Below are 24022 nucleotides of genomic sequence, written 5' to 3'. Positions count from 1 at the left end.
AAGGGAGCTATGGGCGTTTAAATGATTTTCCGAAGTGAAAATTAGATAGAAGGGGGGGGGTACGTGGTTATTTTCCAAAATTTTTTTGTCGGCGATTCGAACCAAATTGCTGTCAGTTATTGTATAGGATGAGTTGAATTCAGGTATAGTAAAAGTTCCGGCCATTGAACCCATTTTTTGCTGTGGGAACCAAAAATATGGATTTTTTGGTTTTTTGCGAATTTCTCTAAAACGGAAAAATCCAGGTAAATGTTTTTCCACTCAGAAGAAGCGCCTTGACAAGGGCAATCCACCAACGGTGTAAAATTCATTGGCATATGTTGCTTAATAAGGGAGCTATGGGCGTTTAAATGTGTTTTTGGGGTGTAAATTCGGTTTCGAGGTTTTTTTCGAAACATTTCTTGTCGCCGATTCGAACCAAATTGCTGTCTAATACAAATGTACGGAAGGAGTTTTACAACGCTCCAACTAAACAGGCACTCGTGTTCGCCTCGTGCCTGAAATCTTGCCTAATTTTTCTCAACTCCGACTTAAAAAAAATCTATCCCGATGAAATACATACTAAAAAAATAATAGTTTTGGGTGTTGTCACTCGTTTTGCCACAAAAATCTTATTGCTTTCACAGTGTAGAGATTTTTGGGAGACATTTTTCTTCTTCATTCTTTTCGCAAAGTTTTTAGTTAATTATGTTTGTTGAATGCTGTAAAAAAATGTAAAAGGAGAGCTTTGAAAATACATAGACAAAAAAAAATCTCCCTACAAGATAAATCCATGAAACCCTTATTCTCGAGATTCCAATAAACCATCTATCAAAAAAAAAATTATTCCAATATTACAATTACAGATGATAATTTAGAAAAATGAAAACATCGAATTCGACACCGTCGCTTCGATTTTACTCCGTCGATCGCATCTTAACAGAATCGCGCCACGTTTCCACATTCGCGATTTTTATGAAAATTGAAATTCATCTGGTCGTGGTTAACGTCCTGTGATGTTATTCAAGATGGTCCGGTGCAGTAGTTCCAACGACATCTAATAATAAACCGCTTCCGTAATGGTGTACGTAGAAGTCCCGCCAACAAACTGAAATTAAAATTTAATTAACCATCATAAATTTCGCACGACTGGCGAAATTAAGATTCACTATATGACATTGTTTAGACCGCTCGAATAAAGTGGCATTAGATTAATTAAAAGTGAAAAACTGTGTTATATTACTGGCTCCTTTCCTTGGATGCATTAAGCGCGGGGATTTCTTAAGTGAACTGCCGACTACGGCTATTATTTCACATTAATACGGCCGCTTTTAATGCTCCGCCATAATGCGAGTTTACTGTTTACTTTTTATTCAAGATTGATTGCTAATTTGAAAGCCCCGGCGATTTTTCGCCCCCTCCCCACACACCTGGAGCCGATACTCGCCCTTAATATTTAAAGAGGTTTTTTTGCGGCGGCGACGACTCCGACCCGCTTCTTCGTACATCAAATACAAAGAGGAATTATTTTCGCCAAAGAAAAGTCGTATCTGGCGGGAAATAAAGCTCGGGATTGTTTGTTGCCGGCGCACAATGGCATGGGCGTGTATGGGCGCCCCCCGACCCTAATTAAGCAACAATCCGGTAATGGCCCAAGAATCCGCCGCCCCCGGCTTCGATCGGCGGGGGCCGTTGCACCTCGCGCCGCGATTGCATCCGAATTAAACGCACAAACGCACGGCCTAATTAAATTATATCAGCTACCTGTATCGCTCAAGAGTTACGGCGGCGTCGCGACGCAAAGAGTCGACGCAAAACCCACAAAAACTCATCGCAATCTGGTCGCAAACGCGCTCAGTTTGTCCTGAGACGCGAGCGTGGACGGATGTTGCGCAGCTCGGGGGCTTGTCTCTGAAGCAACGTGCTCTTGTACAGTGTGGCTCCCTCACAAGTGACAGTTTTTGCAAAGTTTTGCGACTTACCGACAGGACTATAGACAACCACGTCGGCACGCTCCAAGGCAAGTTCTTCCTAGCTCTCACAAACATCCAAAAACTCACGCCGATTTTTCAAAATTACACGCAAACTGTTGCCCAAAAATTCGAAACCGTTTCGCACGCTGCACTTGTGCGCTGATAACCGCCGGTTAATTTATGTTCCTTTCAACTTGCAAATGCCACCGTTGATAACGCTGTTGTGGTGATCACAAATGCAAAAAATTTCAATTTGTCGGCTGTAGGGGCCATTTCCATTGCCGTTTCGATAAGTAGTCGGCATAAAATTAAGCGTAAATGTGGGTTTAAACGTGTTTTTCTAACTGGTGTAGATTATCCTGCGAGATTGAGACTGAAATATTGTTATTTTTCGGGTTCAATGACTTTGTCGAGTCCAGACGCAGGGATGATTTTTTTTTAATTCGAATACAAATTCTTGACGGTCCAAAAGTTGGTTGGAATTTTTCAATAAAAAATATTCAGCGGGGGTGACGGAAATAAAAATTCGCGAGTGTAGTTGTTTGCATCGTAGTCCACATGGTTGATGGGGAATTGAAAGGTTCGTAAATCTTCATTTAATCCACTGTCAGTTGACTCAAAGTAAGGCAACGTGATGTTCTAAAGAAGTGTACTCCTAAAAAAATTATTTCTTGTTTTTGCTGTAATGTCTTATATTAGAAAATGAACTGTACTGAGTAGTTGTAGATGTTTAAAGAAAGGAAGTAACGACTGATAAAAAAATTAATGATAAAATAACGGGCGTTCAGAAAATGACACGCTCGGAGTTGCCTATAGTGTGAAACACGTTTGTCGACTTAAATAAAGCTTAGGAAGTTGAACAAAACGCCAACTGATTAGTTTCTGAACGCAGGTTATATCATTTTAATAAGGTATTTGGCCGGTTTGCTGTATTGTTTACTGTACCTTCAGCCTCAAACTGTATTGTCCACTTCAAACTATAAATCCTGACAAGGAATTAGCTGTTGAGATGGAAATTGAGGGATGAAATGACCCTCTTAGCATCTTAGCTTAGCGATCTTAGCATCAGAAACGTCAAATTTTTGATGTAGATGTTTTTTCAAAAATACTTCATGGAACCTTGGGATTGTCATTCGCGAAAAAAATTCTACTTTATGTATTTCTTGCATAAATTATTACTTTACACCACCAAATATTTAAAAAATCAATTTAATTTTCATTTAACTTTTGAAAACTAGTGGCTTATTATTACGTTCTGGCCCACCATACACCCGGTGGCACGGCATCCAGGCCGGATAAATTTATCATTATAGATATTTGTATCAAGTGGTTACATAACGTCGCCTTATTCAAAGCTCCATTTATGCATTGTATTATCATTTATTTTCCTTTACATGCATTTTTTGACACGCCATTTGTAATAATTTAAAATGTTTGGGCACCGTTATCAATCGTAATATGTACCTAACAAAATAGTAATTTGTAAAAAATCGCGGCTTCAGAAAAAGCGAGAATTGCGAACATAAAGCCCTCTCGCCGATTCCTTCTCCCTTTGTCCTGTCCTCGGCGCTAACATCTCGCGACAAGATCCTGGAAATCTGGCCGTCCCGTGCACTTCTCCCGAACCCGAATGATTAGTACGACTAGTCTTTGTGAAAGTTTTTCCGGGAAGATCGAACCGAATCCCTGTCCCTTTGCATCGCGTCACCGTGAAAGTTTGCAATGCGCCCCTCGCTCCAATTTCCATATCGCTGCGGTGCCCCCTGATTAGGAGCAACGGCGCCCCCGACGCCGTCTTCATTACGGGTCCGCGTTCGGCCGATTCCACACTTCAATTTCCTGGAGCGGCGGACGTGCGCCGCGAGCGCCGCCGTGCCCATTCCGATCACGTTTTCCATCAAAACCGACGTTTAGCCCTACCTGGGAATGTTTTGTTCGATGCAATCGGACGCGCGGCCGCCCTCCGAGGGCGTCGTGCCGGAGCCGAACGGTTCATTAATTTATTTCAGTGGCGTGCGGAAGACGGGGACGAGGGTCGGCAATCAGCAGCGGGGTGTGAGACTGATTAAAACATTCCCCAGCGGGATGCGCGAGGATTTGTGCCAATCAGAGAAGTACGAGCGGAGCCAACTTCGAGCTCATAATCAAGATAGGCGGCGGCCAGAACATCCCGCTCCCGGAAACTACGAAACTTCAACCGGGAGGGCTCCCATCGACGATATTCAAAATAATCCACCCGTTTCATTACACAAATTAAATTAGGCGACAGAGAAAGTCGCACCCTTAACGACGCACACTCGAGGCGTTACGCGGTCACAATCCCGACCACCGCACAAATGAAAAATGCTACCCCACGACAAAACTTCAACGCAAAACTCCGCTTTGTTTGTATTGGCTCGACTCACGTAAACACTTATTTCTCTAACGGAAAATAAATTCCCGCGGAATCGAACTCGACTGCACCGTTTTTAATTTTTCGTCGCCGCTCTACGAACTCCACGAACAATAACTTTCATATTTTATTATCGAAGTCAATTTAATTACGGCGCAATTAAGCGGCGTAATAAACGATAACTATATCGTTACCAATTTACGTGAGTTCTGCGCTAATTACGAATCGGTCTAGCACAAAGTGTGCGCTAACGTCGTCCATAAATCGTGTCTGTCTTTTTTTTTTGGTTTTCCGGCAGAAATTCCACGCGAATTCGTTATTTATCCTGGTCGGTGTGAAGTCGAAATTAATTCAATCTTGAAAATAAACAGAGCGGTGTTTTGAAACCTTCTTGGCATACGCGCTAAATACGTTAATTAAACGTAGCGCCACAAATTGTTTTGCCGGATTAATCCCGATCCCCCGGTAATAACAGTAAATGGGAGTAGGCGAGAACGGCCAGGTAGTAAATAAAGAATGGGAAAAACGATACGAGTCATATAATGGAATCGTTTTTAATTATGTATAATACGTTTTATGTGTGCCTAGAATGGAATTAATTAAACCAATTAAGTGCAACGCTGCATAAAATTGTGCAATTAAAACGTCAACGTATTTACCGGCTTCGTCTCTACGTGTTCACGTTTTCATTCTTTGACGCTCTCACGGTATCCTTAACCCAGTTGGGGACGCCTCCTGCCCTATATTTTCTCTTCTCGTCCACCTTGTACGCACAGGTGGAGGTTCGACGCTGTCGACGATCCTTCAATCTCTTTTCCGTAGACAGTTTTCAACAGCAAAATCTACACTCCGGAGTCCCTTCGCACGTTCAGTATAAATTTAAAAAATAAAATAAAATTTGCGCACCTGTGTCGCGAACGGAGGTGATCTCAGACTGCGCCTAGATACTGCTGTTTTTATTATTTCTGTCTTGGATTTAATGTTCTCATGTTTCTAAAACTATTCTGAGCTTGTTCTGGTGGCAAGAAATGACCAAAGAACTACACAAAAAAAAAATAAATGGGATAAAGGCGATAAGACGATTATAGTGGCAATTTAGGAGATAATCTGACTAGATCTAATTTATAACTTTCTTACATCCTTTTTATTCATTTCTGCTACAGCTTTGAACACAGTTTTATGAAGATAAAAATTCCAAATTACAAAATGGGGGAGGGGGAGGGGGTGGTCAGGAGGCGTTCTATCAAGTCCATTTCCTTTACTTTTTTTTTCGTTTACTCTATTTCTTCGTCACCATTTGTACCTTTGTCTCCTTTCTTATGTCCTTTTACTTCTGCTGTAATGAATTTTTCTTTGGCTCTTATTCATTCCCGTCTTATAATTTTTTTAATCCTGTCACTTCATTACCTCTTCCTTGATGAAATCCGTAAAAAATTGAAATAGATTTCCAAATGGCCGTCAATTATCGATTCATCTGGTTTTTTGCTTCGTCCGGAAGCGTCGTCGACTTAATTTTTGTGTCGCCGGCGGCGGCTCGAAGCAGCAACGACGACGTCCGGAACGAAAAACGACGTCTAATAATTTTTCGCCGCCCCCGTATCTGGATTAAGTCTGATCAAATTCGGGCGTTATGCGCCGTCACACGATGCGAAAATGAAATAAGGCAACATTTCCCTTTATTGGCATATCTGTTCACGTCTATCCGTGAGCCCCTCGTGGGGCACAAATTGGTTGTGTGTGACGTAACGTCCGCCCCTTCCGCTCCCCGGGACTTTTTCGATGCATACGCGCGCACACAAAGCTCCAGTAACAAGAGGCCACGATGGCTCGCTGAAAAGCTTCGTTATCGGTTCTGAATGACATTTTTAGTGGCGGCGCTGCGACAATGCAGACTTCGTTAATGTTAACAAGCGGCTGATTAACTGTCGACCGCGCCGCCCGCGGAGCCACCGGTGACATCCTGGCCGGCGACGTCGGCGGTTTTTCCGGCGCACTCCGGTGCGATCGGCGGTCGGAAAGCGTCCCGCGCGGCGGAGCAAAGTGCGCCGAGGAATGCCACCGGTGCATTTCCGAAGCACAATTGACGTGCTTCCAGCGAAACTCCATTAAGACGACAAATAACCATTAAGCTCCGTTTTTTGCTCGTATATCGGAGTACAATTGTTGCTGCGTTATTATCACTACCGCCAATTATTGAAATTTATCGTTCTTTTACGGCCCATTAAGGTAATTGTCATACGGGACGGCTCACGTATTTAGACATTTTCTCCAATTAAGCGAGCTTTACAAACGTATAAACGTCCCCGTTCGAGACATTATATTCGGCGGCGGCGACGGTTTATTTTCGTTCGATTTCCAATCCGGACTGGTGACAGCTGCCCCGGCCGCCATCTTCCTAATTAAAATATTACCGAGAAATCGCGCCATATTTCAACACGTCAGTCCGGCGGTAATTAACGCTCGGCCATCGCTAATGGTCTTAACGAGTGTCAATTGTGTTGTGTAATGACGGCCTTTTGCCAAACGAAGACTTACTCGGTCGTACTCGGCGTGTCGTTGGGTTGTCCCGGTCTTGTTAGTACTAATGAAATGGCATGTGGCTTCGTCTGTCTGTGCTGTGCCGTGCTAACGAGCGAATGGCCCTGTTACACTAATGAGAAAAGCTCGGACGTGAAAAGCTCATTACTAGCAAAGTGTTGCGGACAGTCGAACGACTATGTTGCATGCCCTAATGGCCGATGCCCTGTATTGTTCCGATCACCGCAACCACATCAAAGTGACACTATTATACATCAGCTGCAAGAATACCTGCACGGTCCGGACCGCCTTGCAACTTTGCAACCGCCGACGCTAATGGACAACGCGTTTCGCCATCAACTTTTTTTTCCAACACATTTCCTCAAGCACGAGGAATTACAGAGCCCTAGGGGCCTACTTCTACTTCCAAATAATCTATTTTTTCGAGCATTCAAGTCAGAAAAACTGTTATAACTTGAAATGTCACCAAATACTATAATTTTCGCTGATATGGCAACGTCGCTCGCGCACTCTGAAGCGCTCTCTAGTTACTTAACAAATAAAAATGTTTCAAACATCACTTAAAATCAGAATTTGAGCTGATATGGCAACGTCGCTTGCGTATTTTCTACTTTTAGTAATTCTACCAGTTTTACATTTTTCTTTACTGACTGGAAATAAAAACTGTGGAACCGGTTTTCTAGTTACTCCATAGATAAATTCTGTAGCCTTCGTGACTGTCTTACAACGAAATTGAGAGCTCGAAACATCACTAGCACTAGAACTTTACCGATATGGCAACGTCGCTCGCGCATTCTCTATTCTATGCGACTGTCGATTGCCATTTCTTTGATTGAACGGAAAAAATACAAACAGGTTTCAAAATATCTCTAATTACATATTTCAAAGAGAAAATGATAAGTTTGAAAAGTCAGTTGACACTTGAATTTTTCCTGATACGGCAACATCGCCTCTTGTTCTCTAATTTTACCTCTTTCTCTTCTTATTTGAGAGGTCTTGGTGACTGTGGTGAAATGAGGAGCTTGAAACATCCCTCAACAACAGAATTTTTGCTGATATGGCAACGTCGCTTACGTGTTCTGAAGTTTTCATATTTCTTCTTTAAAGAAAAGTTGTCTGGTTATTTAAGAGAAAAATACCAAATTGAAATATAGCTCAACAATAGATTTTCATCTGAAATGGCAATTTTCATTTGAAATGGCAACATCGTTGGCGCATTCTCTAGTTTTAATAATTTCACCCGGCGCTGTCTAAACTTTGATATTTCTTTTTGAGACTGAAAAGAAAACTGCAGAAAAAGCTTCAAGGGTTCTCTAATTATTTTTAAGAGATAAATCATTGTAGCCCTCGTGGCTATATTTCAATGAACTGAGGACCTTGAAACATCGCAAAATAATGCAACGTCGGACGTCAGTACTTTTATTAATTTTATCCGACACTATCTACATAAAAAATTGTTCAAATATCGCTGAACATTAACATTTTCGCTGATCTGGCAACGTTACTCCGATTTTATCCGTCTCTTTGGTATTTCTATCTAGACAATGCTTACAACGTATCATTTCTTCTTCAGATCGGAGAATTCTCTAGTGCCTGCAGCTTCTACCACCGTCATACACGGAATTTTTATCAACGTGGCAACGTCGCTTCCCTTTTAACAATTTTATCCGTCACCACCGCGCTTCGCCATTTCTTGGTCGGACTTGAATAAGAAAAGTGATCGTCAGGAGTCAATTCCATCCTTGATCCCCCAATTTCGATCGACCTCCCCGCCGCCCCCGTCCCGATTTCTGGCGTTATTTTCATTTCGCCCGATTAATTTTTTTTTTGTGTCGGTCCGGTCACGACCGCCCCCGACGCCGTCTTCATCGGTGTAGTGCAAGCGATATTCGGCTCGTCTGGGCCGGGGAGATCGTCGTGTTCGTCGATAAAATCCACTTTGTAGTTTCTCCGCGCGGCATTTTCGTCCTTGTATTTCCAATCTAGGAGCTGTCACGTGGATCCGAACGCGATCTGTCGTCGGGGGCGGTCAGCGACACCTTTTTCAATTAGAGATGGGGCCCTGAGTGACGTCGCACACACCCCAGGGGCGGCTCGGCCAGATCGATGGCGCGCCCGCAGCAAAAATCATATCGCGAGGGGGGCGCCGCTGGTTCCATTGTCGATCGAGGACCCGCCGCCCCCGCTAAACGTTGCCCGTGATTACTGATGGACGAGATAAAAGCAGATCGACCTTCCAGTTTTCGGAATTGAAACGGCGAAATTGAATAAGCGAGAGAGAGCCCGTCCTGTGCGCTACTAAGCGAATAAGAGAAATATCGCCTGGACAGGACGTAAAATATTGAAAAATTCCACAGCACTCCTAATGCAATTTCACGGATGTTACGCGTCCTACCTACGGAGGGATTAAGTATCTTAACTAAATTAAAAATATCGATCGGACCGACACCCCCCCCGACTTGTGTTTTTATGAAGCACCACTTCGAATTAATATTGACGAACTCCACGACCTTCTGTTACACTTTATTGGCCGGATCGGTTACCGACGGCCGCAGAATCAACTTTCAATTTCGCGTAAATTCACCAAGAAAAAAAAAAAACATCAGATTATTAAAGATAGATCAAAGATACGAGCACAAATGGATTTCTGAAGCTCGCATTAGAGCCGAACCGGGCCCGATCGATTCAATTTCACGACGAGACCCACCGAATAACGCAAAAACTAAACGATCCGATCTAAATACGACGAAAATTCAAATTAATACCCACGAAATCTACGCGTTACATCCGCGCGCCCTGTCAGATACGTCACATCCGCGTTACACTACGTAACGCGACCCCTCAACTCGAAAACCCACAAGAAAAACCGTACGAGACATGTTTTGTGCACATTTTGATCGCACCTCGATGTAACGTGGACGTTACGTATCGGAGACGTCACATCCAGGTAACAACCCTTTCCTAGCCGGTTCGAGTTACGAAAACCGTCCCTGTGCCCATTACCGTAATCGAATCGGACCTACCGATACGTTTGAGCGTTTTCTAACTATCACGTGACTAAAACTAATTAAAATCCAGGATAACGGCAGCAACGAGACATAATATGAATGGTGGTGGCTCGGAAACTGAATAAAAACTCGGAATCAAGCTCGCTACAAAAGAGTAGAGTAGAGGCTTGGTTTTTTAATTAAATTATTACCATCGAATTGATTTGCCAATATTGTACCGCCACGCCATGGCGCTTGCTAATTTAAAAATTTCATTATTCCACACACGGCCACTCTTTATTATTTCGTGTCGAGATGTGTATGGATTTTTTGTTGTTGTTGTTGTTGTCGTAGTCGTCGGAGCACAAGTTTCATTGAATCAACGCCGAATCGTGATTCAACAAGTTCGGAACAATTCGATAAATAAATTAAGCGAAAGAGATGGCGAATGCGTTCGACCGTTACAAAAAGAAAAAGAACGATAGTGACGTTTTGGCCGCAGTTTATTATTCAAAATCAGTTTTCACCTACTGCGCGCGTTCCGGTGTGCCTCAAGGCTCCGTTCTTGGACCACTCGTCTTCTCGCCTTCTGTTGATGACAACGAAATCTTCCTAGAGCCTTTTCAGCCACATTGACGGGAAGATTCGAGATGGGTACGGTGAGGATGGGTGCGGAAGGATACTGACCCAGCATTCGCCTTATCTGTGATATGAGACATACCACGATGTGATGGTGTGGGGAAACCTCTGAAAAAAAACCCAGACCTGGTCAGGCGGCACCAGGGTTAGAACTCGGGACCTCCCGAATGTAAAGTGGCGAGCTAGGCGCTTGGCCACAGTACTCGGTGACTAATGGAGGTTTTAATAACGTACTAATACTTTTATGAGGGTTGAAACGATTGGGACAGCCCATTGCTGTCGGCCGTCGTAAATTACTCAAATTATTCAGGTTCTTATTGCGATCCAGATTTGAGTGGATTTTGGAGTTTGTCACTTCTGCAGTTTTTTTCAAGTGCAGCAGTTCACCATTGGTTTTTAATTTGTTGTCTATGCTCAAAATAAACTTTTTCGCTTCATAGGACAAACATTTTTATTTGGGGGTAATAAGCAGTCCTAGATAGATCCATTTGTAATCGAAAGAGTCAAAATTCCTGGTACATGTTACAAAATTTCGAGTACGGACATTCGGGGCGTGCCGAAGCGACCGAAATCAGGTAGTATCTTTACGGATTTGTTCTTCTAAAATTTGTTTATTTGTTGGGTGAAATAAAAATACTTAAAAATAATCGTTCCATTTGGTGGCGTTATCGTTATCGACATCCGCCGGTCGCCAATCCATCGGCGCAATTAAATCGGAAATTGGCGAAAACTCCAACGAGATATTGTCGATTTTCCGTTGAGATTGTTAATAATCCTTCCGTTTGGGTGGGTCGATTTTCGTCTGCGGTCCGCACCCTTGCGCGAAAAGCCATAATTAAACTGTTGATTTTTTCGGGGCTTTTCACCAGCGCCGTCTCTTTCCAGTCGTTTCGGCGGAAAATGCAATTCTCCTCACCTTCTCAGCGATTCGGACAGCTGAAAGATTTCCAATAAACGCGCTCTACCCAATTTCCTCGTTGCCGGCGATATCCTACGCCATCGCACGTTTGTTGCCCAGTTAAATTTAACTCTGCCTTCAATTTCAGATGACTCCGGCGATAAATGCGATTTAATTGTTTCTTTGGGATCGTTAGGAGCGCGGACCTGGGAGGGTCCTCCTCCGCGCCTCCTCAAAAATAACAACAATAATCGTACCGGTTTAATTGTGTTGTAATAACGATTTCGCGAACGTGAGCCGACAAGACAATGGGGATGGTTCGTTACTCGGGGATAACGGTAATTAATCGCCGATTTCTTTCCGAATTGCGAACAATGGACGGCGGGGACGGCGCTCTCTTCTCATTAACGTCGACCAGTCGTAATTGCTCCGGAGGACGGAGCGATATTAATAAAAACCAGAGCAGAGGGACGCACTTATTGCACATTACATCGAGAACATAAGCATATTGAAAATGCCAGGGCTCGCCTTATCTATCTGCGGTCTCCAGAAGCAATAACGTATCGACGGGGGGCACGAGGAGGGGCCGGACTATTCTCCGGCGATGCCGCAGAGGAGGCCGGATTTTAAACGACTCATTATAATCCGGTCGTGAACAGTTATCGCTTATTAAATTATTGGGCTCAGTTCGGAAGCCGAACCGAGCGGGCCCATTTAAATAAATTTACCATATTATTACCATTATTATTTTTCAAAATTCTCCAACGACCCTTATTAGCCGACCCGACGCTCTCCACATCCCCAAAACCTCGATCCGATCCCCAAAAGACTCGCTTCCTCCGAGTCTGTGACTGTGGTAGTGGCGCCCAGCGTGGGGCCGAAGTGATGCGTCCGTCGAAAAACGTCGAAAAAAGTCCCCATTGATGGACGACACCGGTTCGGAGTTAACGTCCGATTAATTCCTTTCTTGCAGTAGTGCACGGGCACGGTTGTACCCCCCGGGTCGGCCACCGTCTTTGTGCGTGTACCCGGGACACATCACGGCGAATATGTGACCGAGCTTAACATACATTAGCGAATAGAGCTGAGCGTGATTTAAACGTCAGAGTAAGCTTCTTACATGGCGAATCAATATGGGAAACCTGGCGGGACATATTCTTGTTTATCGCGTTTGCAAGAGCGCGATTAACATCTCCGACTCTGCTAAGCCGCTTACCGTGCAGTCCGGCGCACAGGTAGGGGGCGCGACCACGTGACCGCGACTACCCCCACCCCTGGTGCTATGGGGGTTGCGGCCGGCCGACACGACGTTCGCAAATAACGAGCCCACCGAAGCCTACGGAGCTGACCTAAGAATGTTAACGACATGTATACTGCATTAATTACTCGCGCACTTGGAATACTTGGCGCGATTAAGCTTAATGTCGGATAATGTGAGCCTGAATCGCGTAATGAATGACGTTACTTAGCTGCCTGCGGTGGATGGTGCGTCAACATCCCGCCCGCTCTAATTATAATTACACAACGTCTACAACAACCCTTAATGCTCCCGGGCCCTGCATGCACGCCGACGTGTTTGGATTTATGTCGGATTTTCATCAAGGGAAAAACACAGTCGAGACGGTGAAATGATAACGGTTAAGGGCCGTCGCAGATGATGCCGCAGCCGTTCGAGCAACAATCGGGAACATTTTTGCAAAACGCCACCAGACTGTTTCGATCTGATGCCAAGAGGTCGTTCGACTTAGTGAAATTTATGCAATGCGTTTTGGCAGCAAATCATCTTTTCGGACCGGCTTGGGTGCCAACAGTTGCATCACCAACCTGTTGGAAGGGACTACCGAACGATCGACACTTCCCAAGACCTCAGACACCATTCTGAAGCGGGCAAAAAATTATCAGTTCCATTCTCACAATAATGCAGACAACACAAAATTGTTTTTGAGTTTCTTAAGTAAATATGTAATAGTGAAAGAATCCGCGAGATAAGATGTGGCCAGGTGGGCAAGACCTACAACTGGAGAGAAAAGATGGGAGATGAAAGATTAGCGAAGAAAGTTCAACCACAGAAACCAGACACAAAACGATATCCAGGAAGACCACATAACATTTGGACATCATCATCGTAGGATGATAACCTATAGGACAGAGGCAATGGAACAAACAGGACTAAGCGTAACGTAAGAAAATGAGGAAGAAGAAGAAGAAGAAGAAGAAGAGTTTCTTTGCGGGAAACTGCAAAACAGAACGGTGTAAAGGTAGTGAACAGCCACCTTCCAATCGCGTTTTCTCAGCTTTCGCCTCTCTCCGCGCCCGATTCGAGTCCACCAAAAAATTTGCCCACTTGACGTATCGATTTCAATTAGTATCGACCGATAGCGGGAAAGAGCGTAACGTTATAAACAACACGGCGAACCGTTACTTTACACTTTTAAAATGTCATTACACACTCGAGCAATTTTATGGGCGTTTTATTCGAAATTAGCTAAAAGATATGACTTGCAAAGAGCACACGCTGTACGCCATTACTTCAACGATCCATTAACGGCCCCTTATTTACGTTTACGTCCTACGTGACGTGTTTGCGCTATTTGCGGCTACACCTGTACGGGTTGGTGGTTTTTCACGGAAAGTAGTTGTCGCGGCGGGGAAAAAACCGGGGTCCGAGGAGCGTGCCTTGTGGCACTCCGTCGCCGACGATGGAGACAATTATAGACTTGTTCGTGACAATCGCTCCTAATTGGTCTAAATTAGAAGTGGTGATTACGTTTGACGGTTTTGGGTGGTTGAACCGGTGCTGGAAGAACTCTCGGTATTCCGACTGGTGGTAACCTTTCACTTCTTCACTCTCGGTGCATTATAATTCAAAATAACGAGTCGTGCTGCTCAGTTGTGGCCATTATGCAATTTTCTGATTTGCATATTTGCTGTACGCGCTTGGTTATGGACGATTCTCGCGTACGATAAATAACCAGATTTAATTATATCGATTGCCGTGAACAATACTTAAAGAGGTCTCCCGTTGTAATTTCCTTAATAGAATCGTGTTAGATTCTTAATTATCCAATGATAATGGATGACTGTTATTACTGGCTGTCATTATTGAATACCCACCGGCACAATACCTTGTGGGTTTGATGAGATCATGCCGTACGTGCACCATTACCGCCGACAAACCAGGCAGTTCTTCGGAATTCGTGGAGGCAGAGAAAAAGAAGTGCAGATATACGACTCGCGCCGACGTTATAACCGGACTAATTAATCGAGAACTCCTTTTATATACATGAGTCGTCGGTGCGCAAACAGTCGTTGCATTTTATGCAGATGCGGAAAAACCGACTGTTACGATTACCGACGCCAGTGGCGTAGGCGAGCTTGCCAAAACAGGGGGACACTTTTTTAAATGAAAAATAAAAATTGAAAGGAAGTTTTGACGTGATGAGATCGAAAGATGAGAACAAAACTTATAAGCGAATGGAAAAAATGGTTCAGAGTGTGAGACGAATGAGAGTCTACTCCGGGGGAAATTATCGAGTGAGAAATGGGTACCACCGTCTAATTAAAGAGTAAGAAAATAACGACATACATGTGTTGGTATGCAAACAGTCGTTGCGTTTCGTGCAGATGTGGAGAAAAAAAAACTATGGCTTCAATTATCTTCGGCAGTGGCGTGGTCGAAATTGCACTTTCAAAAGTAGTGTCCAAATCAAAAATTTACTGAGTCAGAATTCAGAATAATTATTTCCTTCAGTTTTTACCAACAAAATTACACATCCTGTTATAAAAATTAATACATAATGTAAAATGACTGACAACGTAACTTGAACTGCACTATATTTCACTGTTTTTTAGTTCGTAAAACATCTGTTGATGGTAATGGCGAAAAAAAAATAAAAGAGTTGAAAAAATGGCGTGGCGTGTCATTATTCAACTCTGGCGTTATGCAAATAAGTGCACCGAAATAGCTGATCATGAGAGTGCACTCAAAACAATTGCAGTTGTCTCGCGATTTTGGCTTTAGAAACGTCAAATATTAGATTTGTATTTTGATGTTGATTGTTTTTCTAATTTCAGACTGACGTAGAAAAAATATTGCGTGGAAGTGATGCATAAAGTGCCATTTTTCCTCGCTGGGAAAAGTACCACTTTACGCACTTGTTGCATAATAGTTATTTATGCAACGAGTTTCTGTGTAAATTGGGCTTTTCTAATTGCCCGAGGGACAAGATTAAAACACGAGCGTAGCGAGGGTTTTAAGGCCTCGAGGGCAATTAGAAAAGCCCAATTTACCCAGAAACGACGTCCCTGAAGCTTCCAAATCTTTTAAAAATTGTTTTGCATTTGCTTTTGACAGTTTTGACAAATTTTTCAAGACCTCTCAGAAATGTAACGTTGAATGTGTTGTCTAGGGCAACGGTTCGTTATCTACTCATTTTGCTTTAGGGCAGTTAAGAGGCAGTTTACAAAGGAGAAAAATGAGAATTTATGACAGTTGAAAACAATAAATAGAATTTTTCACCACTTTTAAAAAAAAGTTGTGGTTTTCTAATCAACAACTTGTTTGCTACACTCGTCCTTAACCAAGTTTTGCTTAGTTTGCTAGATAAATAAAGTTCAAAATGATTTTATTGCATTATCCGATTGTCACTTTCACCATCGTGTTTACTCATCTTATGCAAATACATAATCGTAAAAGTACTCTAAATCTGCACATTTCAACATCGTAATAGCTTTCCACTTTGTAACTGGGCACTTAAGTTAAGCATTGACAGCAGAAAATTAAAGCTACCTATTTTTTTTTTGTAACAATTTCATTTTACAGAACAGGGAACAGGATGTTGCGAAAAATGATATACACAGTTTGAGCATAAAGCACACGTTTTGCGCATGGAAATATGTATAACAATCGCTGCGCTCGCGTATGTAAACGTCCCACTTATAAAAAAAAGTGTAGGCTAAATAAATTTACAAGCGTGTTTTGTTAATATTTCATTACAGCTTTTCGAATTGTGCAGTAAAGCATTTTTACATACATTTTTCAAAATGGGACTTTTCACACAAAAAAAAATGAAAATATGTAATACGGAACATACATTTGTTTACTGATTCAGAACAATAATTTCGCCCAAACTTTGTCATCAGAAGCAAACTCTATTTTTTTCTATTCAAAATATTAATACATACATAATAAGAAATAATTGACAAGGTACAGTGAGGGTGTTTTAGATATTTTATTCTCAAATTTATTGCACGGAAAAATCGATTTACGTGTGATGATACAAAAGCGAAACCGGAATAGTAATTGCTTTCAATTTTTCTTCTTGGAAATGACACATCAGGTTTTTTCTATCGACAGAAAAACGTTAATAACTAACTGACAAGGTAATTTTGTAGGCGTAATTAGAAAACAAATTGTTGCCAAGTATTTTAGAAAAATAAATAAATAGTAAGTAAAAGTGAATTAAATTATTCTTCTCGCTCGACGGTAATGCTAAGAGCAGGCGCTCACCGGTCCGTATCGTACGCATGTTACAAGGAGAGGCGCCAGATGTGCGACGACTTTTTGAACAAAAAAAATCAGGGTGGTTGCCCCGACTGTCCACATCACCACCCTGAAAGGAAACGCCCGAACGTTCGTAAATTTACGAGAAAAAAAATGGAAATTTTGACGCGGTTTTCGCTCCGGTGGGCCAGGCCGAACGATCGACGCTCGGGGTTTTTTTTTATTACTGAAAAAAAAGAAAACGCATTACTGTAACTTTCTTTATAATTTTACTGTTTCTTAATTAAATTATGTTTTAAAATGGGCAGTCGGGGCAACCACCCTGATTTTTTTTGTTCCTTGCAACACGTGAAAATACTCCTTTTGGCCTCCTCAACTCTAAATGACATGTTTACACATTTTGAGCAGCTACGGTATCTTGATTTTTACACACTAATGAAACTATCCGTCATTTTACCGCACGGAGTGTGTAAAATAACAAGAAAATTTTAAGCTTTCTGGAACCTCCAAAAAAATGTTTACCATTTACCGTTACCATTAATCCGCTCAGTTTTCAAAAATGAACAGAAATGTATTGTTTTCTTCTAAAGTCTGATGGCGCTATCTTGTGGTGTAAATCGTAAGCGTGTCAGTTTTCGGTATAATAGATAACTTTCTGCCATTTCATCAATTAAATGTCAGTCTTTGACAGGTTTTACAAAATGTTTGGTTACAACAAATTTCAAATTTGAGAAAACAAGTAATGGGTCGTCGGTCAAAAAGATTAATACATTACTACTGCGGTAGGCATTTTACATCGCTCGGTTTCAATCTAAAAACCTCGCGCTGTAAAATGTAGCCTACCGCATATGTAATGTAAATAACTATTTCATCATCAAAAAAATGCGAATATTGCTGAATGGTGATGACAGTACAAAGTACCTACTTCTATTTCCTTGACGTAAAATACAAAAATTAATCTGTTCTTTGCCAAACATGCTTCTAGGAATGATTTTATTGAGAGGTTGAATAAACCGACCGATTCGAAGATAGTGAAAAAACGCGACGCGGTCTGATGAGCGTCCACCTTAACACCTCCGCCTTCGAGTGGTCCTCCTCCGGTGCCGCCGCTGTCCCTCCAAGCCCCATTAAAAATTCAAATATCGCTTTCAGTTAAGTACAACACGCCTCGACACGAACTTTCCGATAGTGCTAAGTAAATATGTTTGCGTTCGTGAGTAATTTATGTATGACCGTTTGTCGCAAATAGAGTTCAAAGTGCTTATAAATGCACACAGCTAGAATAATGGAGTGCGTTGGGCCACGCTTGACTCCGGAACTGTTTCGTTATTGTGGCCGCCTTTTGTGCTCCAGACCCTGCTACAACTTGCATAATGCCCCGTCGACTTTGACGTCTCAATCCGACTCGGTCCACCTGGAGCGGCGGCGGTGATGCCACCCCCGCACGGCTAATTGCCGCTGTTGACATGGAATCCTGCAAACTGCGTCCGACCGGAGCGTAAGCCACCCCGTAGTCAGACGCCAGGACACAGAAACGGGAGATAATTAAGCAAACATCCTGCGAGAACGGTCCCGTGCGCGCCGCTCCCACCCCCGACGTCAGCTGCATCTGCCGGCTTTAATTCAAGCGCGACGATAAATAATTCGCCGCGGATTCGAAATTGCCGCTCGCGCCATTTTTCAAAAGGAGAAGAAGCGCGCTCTAATTGAGGAGGATCGGATTGCCCGTTGCGGTTTATCGATTTTTTTATTTGTAATTAGTTGAGCAAATCGGACGGGACAAGGACGGGATTTGCCATGCACACGCAAAAACACAACGAACAATTACGTTTCACAGTGCCATGCTCGACTGGATATTAATAACGCGGTAATAACGTGATTAGATCCACAAATAAAGCCGAACAAATACGCGCAAACAGCGACGTATTGTGCGTTTATTAAATTGAATTAAACCTGAAAGCCCTGAAGTGACAATTAACGCGCGAATTAAATTCATTCGGGGAGGACGACGAGATGCGGGACGATTCCAGGACGATTGTAAAAAATTTGGATGGCAGTTGATTGTTTCTTGATGGACAACAGGCGAAAGAAAACTGGGAATAATTGGTCGGACAGTCGAAGCAGACCAAAAGCTGGTTGAATCGGAAGTGGAAAGTCAAGAATAGGACACGCAATTTTCAAAATTTGAAAAAATCTTCACTCGTTAACTGATACTCATGTCAACGGCGCTTTCGAATTCGACTCGTGCTAACGCACTCGTCAAATTCATATCCCAGCGCCGTTGACATTCGTAACACCACCACAAAAATAATCGGCATAACATTGACTACTCGTCGTATTACTGAAAATAAATAAATAAATAAAATAAATAGTTTGTCTTTTTTTTTCAAGTTATGTCCACTTTATCCTTCGTCCTACCAAAACTCTTACTACTTCAATTATTTTTAATCTCTTCTCTCGTTGGTGGACCTGGCATAGAATCCTGGACTCAACGGATATCCCTGTACTTTTACTTTTTTGTTAAAAAAAATGTTATACTCATTTTTCCTTTTTTCTTAATTTAATCTTTTCCTTTTCTATATGTGGTAATGCATACATATTTCATTTGGCGCAGTTCTCTTCTTATTATTCTTCCTCAAAGAGTCAATCTCCTATTTCCTATATGTATTTTAATTTTTGAAATATTTTCTATCTAAGCGTATTCTCAGTTTCTTCTTTTTTTATTTATTCACTCTTCCATTTACATTTTTTCACGTTTTAGTCAAACATATTATAAACTTTCAAATCTTCTCGTTTTCACATTGTTTTCCTTCTCCCTTTCACCCAACACCACCTCTGCTTTCTCTTCTCGATGCTTCCCTCATCTCAAACATTTTTAATATCTCTTCTACGTCATTGGTGTAAGCGAGAAAGAAACCTGGACTCGCAGGATATCCTCTGCTCCTTTTTTAAATTTTGCCTCTTAACGGCATTCTCACTTATTTCCTTATTCTATTTATTGTCTTACATCCACCTTTTATTTTTTTCGCTTTTAATTTTCTCCGTTTCTAAAAATATCTACACGGTCTTTCATAGTAACCGTCCTTTCTGTATTTAGTTTTATTTAAATTTTCTTCAACTTTCCCAGAAAAAAAAACATTTTGGTATCTTCGTTTCCGTCCATAATAACTGACTACAATATTTTATTTTCACTATTCTTCTTCAAAAATATGTTTCTCCCAGGCTGCATTTGTTGTTTCTTTTCTCGTATTCTCATTTTTAATGTCCACTCACTTTTTCACGTATATCTTTCTTTCTAAACCGTCTGCATTTACATTTCTTTCCTGTTCTTCAAAAAATGAAACGTGGTATCCTTGTCTTACTTTCTTAATTCTCAAAAAGTAATTACCTACACTTATTAACCATTCTCTTTTTTCCATTTATTTTTATTTCAGCCTCTCTTTTACATCATCAGAGTATACAACAAATAGTTTTTGCCCCAATGGACATCCCTGTCTTACTCCTCCTGTTTATCCAGAAGTATGCAATCTTTTTTGCTTTCATCTGACCGATCCTTCACTCTCGTATTGTTTCTAGATCTTTTCCATTCTTCTTCTTATTAGCGGAAGGGAAACAAGATAGAAATATATACCAAAAAAAGTATCGGGATGACTTCCCTTAATTTTTTTTAAGGTGAAGCTACTCGTATTTATGATTTCCAACGTTGCAGGAATTTTGTTGACCTAGTAATAGAACATAGTAGTTATCTAATCAAGAATTTGAATATGCAATACTTTGTCAGAAAATTACGTTAGTTTTTACTTCTAAGCGACGCTCATTATGCCGCTAATTACGTCAATATGTTTGATAAAATTGTCGGCATTTCCGAATAGCAATAATGTAAAATAAAATGGAAAACACGCGGACATAATTTTTGTGACATTTATATGTGCTTCATACTGTCGACTTTTCTGAAAATGTCTTTTTTTGTTTTAGGTGAGTCCGCCCGCCCACCCTAACTGGTCCACATGCAGCATCGCCGGAACGTGCTCTCGTTACAAGCCGAAATTGCCCCATTAAAAAAATAATAAATTCATCCCCCGAAAATATACCGGTGCACCAACATGTAGAAACCGGAGAAACATTAAGGAAATGATGTTTAGAAGGCAATTCCCTTTGTGGGCCGGATCGATCCCTCACAAAGGGCCACCTGTACGTCATTCCCGGACGTGTCGCGAAGGCCCCCGTTTGAAAAATGTGGCGCGGGGGGCGGCCAAGGTGCACCGCAACGTTACATAAAATAAATAGTATCTGAGGAATGGCGGCGGTCGGTCAGCGTTTGGCGGGCCAATAAGCAAGCGGGATAACCCCAAGAGTGGAATGTAAGCCAGTACGACATATAACCGAGTGAACAGCAAATAGCTTTTTCTTTGAGTATAATTTCTGGAAGGAAATTGAGAAAATCTTTTATATTTCCCTTTTTCATTCTCTTTAGGCCGATCATTTTTCATGCCATCTCCATCCGATCTGGCGGCGGTCGGCCGGACCGGTCCAGTTCAATTAAGATGGTGGCGGTCCGCGGGGACGGTGTGCTCTCGCAGATATATAGATGATGGGCCCGAGTCACCGCGAAATCGCCGCAAGGATTCTTCCTCGTCTCGCGTATTAATCACGCTCGTTGGGGGGCATCCATTAGGGCCGGACCCTTCACCGTCCTCCTTTTTTTATTAAAATATTTCCATAACCCGCCCGGATTACGACCGGAGTGGAATTGGACCTGTCAAGCCATTGTGCCCCACGACAAACCGCCCCTGGTTTTTCAAACGCCGAATTACCTCCGCATCCCACCGACCATAAGAAAAACGCTACATTTATATCAAAAACGAAGACTAAACCTCTTACCCGACTCGAATACTCAGCCCCAACCCTCAAACGCGTCGTTGAATTCGACATAACCTCAAAACCGGCGCCGTCGACGCTTCACTCAAAAACGCACGATCTACACGAATTTGGGGCTGAAACGAAAGAAAAGTCAAATACAAAACGTCCGATCGATCTAACGCACCTGATTTGTTGGTATTACATCGTTAAAAGAGTCACATTTGGATTCACCGTTGGGCTTGTCAGTGTCGCAGATATGAAGCATAGTTTGTACAGTTTGGAAACTTATTTGTCGGTACAGTTTGGGAACTGTCAGTTGACAGATAAGAATTCTATTTGTCAATCGTCGTCGGAGTGTGAGGGCAATTCGGGTGGTTAATTGCGCCGCATCATGGCCGTTAATGACGGAAGCGAGGGGTGTTTGTTAAGCCGTTCTCGACATCCGACCGAATGAAAAATCTCTTAATCAGAACGGAGTGCATGGAAATTGAATATGCTTTAAAATTACTTTCTTTCGGTTGACTAAGTTTGTATAAGAATTTGAAAAATCTGAGTGGTATATAGTCGCTTCTTTAGCGAGATACAGTTTTCAATTTAAGGATGTAAATTAGTTCAAATTAAATCGAAAATATGGATTCTTTTCATTCTGCAAGCGATCTAATTAAGATAAGGCGAGGCGCAGTAATAGGTTGGCGTCGAGCGAACCCTCCAGCTTGCTACGACGACGGGCCCGGTGTCGTCCCTGTCAATATACACAGGGAGATTTATTTATATTCATACCCGACACGATTTAAAACAGTCACGCAGAAACATCCACTCTGATTAAAGTCTTCGCCACCAAGATACCACCCCAATCTGTACCGCTCTTCCTGTATATGAAACCGAATTCTAATTTAAAACGATTATTCTGACAGCTTAGGAAATTGACCATTTTCAAGAGCTACGATTAAGATGCACGTAATTTCAATATTGCGTGCGGAGGAACTGTTTTTACCAGACCTGTGCTTCGAGACTCAAGCGATCCATAACCTTTACACTCGTTCCGCCAGATTTTTATTCATTTTCGTGAGCTTCAAGAAAAATCAAACGCATCCAAACAAACCGAGCGTGTCAGTCTCTACCATGGATGTCAAGGTATAAATCGTGACTTTATTACACTAGTGAATTGTTTATGGACAAGCAAATTGTATTGCTAGGTGTTTTCGATGGGAGCAAATCTGGCGATGCCGGGGGCAAAAGGTGTAAAGGTGCCGTTTGGTGGTTGCTGTTGTTGTTCAGTGGAGTGGTTGTTGTGTAGAAGGGTGTCGTTTGTGGGGCTCGTTGTGGGCATCCGCGTCGCCGAGGCGGTGATCGCGCGCCGCAGGATAACCATAAACGGCGTCGCAACTTCCTGCCGGCGTGAAATAACAAACAGTGTGACACGGCTACAGGTGACAGCCTATAAAATCAACACACAAGACCGGGCCGGGGTGCGGAACCCCATGCGCGAACGGGGATAATGGGAGATTGAATAAGAACGTAAGTCGGGGATGTGGCGTTGCAGCTGCTGGAGACAGCAGGATAACGGGACAAATAGACGGCCCGAGCGGGACCTCCGCCGAGCTTTCAATATCGCTGGCAAATCCTCGAAGACGAGCTAAAGGGAGGCGCTCACGAGGCCGCGCCGTACGCACGTCCGCGGATGCTTTGTCGTCTCTTGTATGGAGGCCGCTTCCGAGAACTAATAAAGCCGTCCGGTAATTGACTGACAATTACGCGTGTTTTATGGCTGGGGCGATTTACGGCCGACGCAGTTTGGCATCCGAGGTCTTCGCTGAAAAACGCGCTCCGATACAAAGCACAATTCGAGATCGGCTGGGGCTGCATCCTGGTTCTAATTAAGGCGGCGGCGTCGATGTCGAGCCGGAATGTATAATGAAGCCGGGGCGAGATCGCGACACCCTTATACAGACCAAATGAAGCCGATTAACCGCCCCCCGAGCTCAAAAACTCCACTTCTATCTGCACCGGAACCAAATTAATGATGCCACTTGCTTTCGTAATTATTGCGGAATTGGTGCCGGATTATCGACGGCTGCACCGCAACAGCCCTAAATTATTCAACAGGGTGCAGACACAATGACGTTGCCTTGTTTGCTCCGAAAAAATCTTATCGGGAACGTTCCACCAGGGAATTTTTGCCACATTTTTTTACATATTTGCAAAACAAAAACGCTACAATGTCAACACGCGCTCTAGATATTCACTCGATTA

At 42.6% G+C, this 24022-nt stretch overlaps 1 protein-coding gene and 1 long non-coding RNA gene across 8 annotated transcripts in view; one reads left to right on the top strand and one right to left on the bottom strand.

The window, feature by feature from the left end:
- Positions 1-440: 440 nt before the first annotated feature.
- LOC138132775 (uncharacterized) lies at positions 441-22197 on the bottom strand. The gene is made up of 3 exons (XR_011160177.1): positions 21954-22197; positions 21791-21903; positions 441-1087 (listed from the first exon to the last, which is right to left on the bottom strand). It is a non-coding gene; the product is annotated as an uncharacterized lncRNA (long non-coding RNA).
- The window catches only part of LOC138132772 (LIM domain only protein 3-like), a 67812-nt gene continuing 45647 nt past the window's right edge, over positions 1858-24022 (top strand). For 4 of the 7 annotated variants that reach the window (XM_069050414.1, XM_069050415.1, XM_069050409.1 and 1 more), the window contains exon 1: positions 1858-1999. Coding sequence is in view for 1 of the 7 variants with exons in the window: in XM_069050413.1 (XP_068906514.1) it covers positions 2511-2532 (22 nt within the window). In the remaining 6 variants the exon portion in view is untranslated. The other 3 variants (XM_069050413.1, XM_069050410.1, XM_069050412.1) reach the window with 2 other exon arrangements.

This window comes from Tenebrio molitor, chromosome 6 (assembly GCF_963966145.1).
Source record: "Tenebrio molitor chromosome 6, icTenMoli1.1, whole genome shotgun sequence".
In the NCBI taxonomy this organism is placed as follows: domain Eukaryota; kingdom Metazoa; phylum Arthropoda; class Insecta; order Coleoptera; family Tenebrionidae; genus Tenebrio; species Tenebrio molitor.
This window is presented reverse-complemented; position numbering and strand designations above follow the sequence as displayed.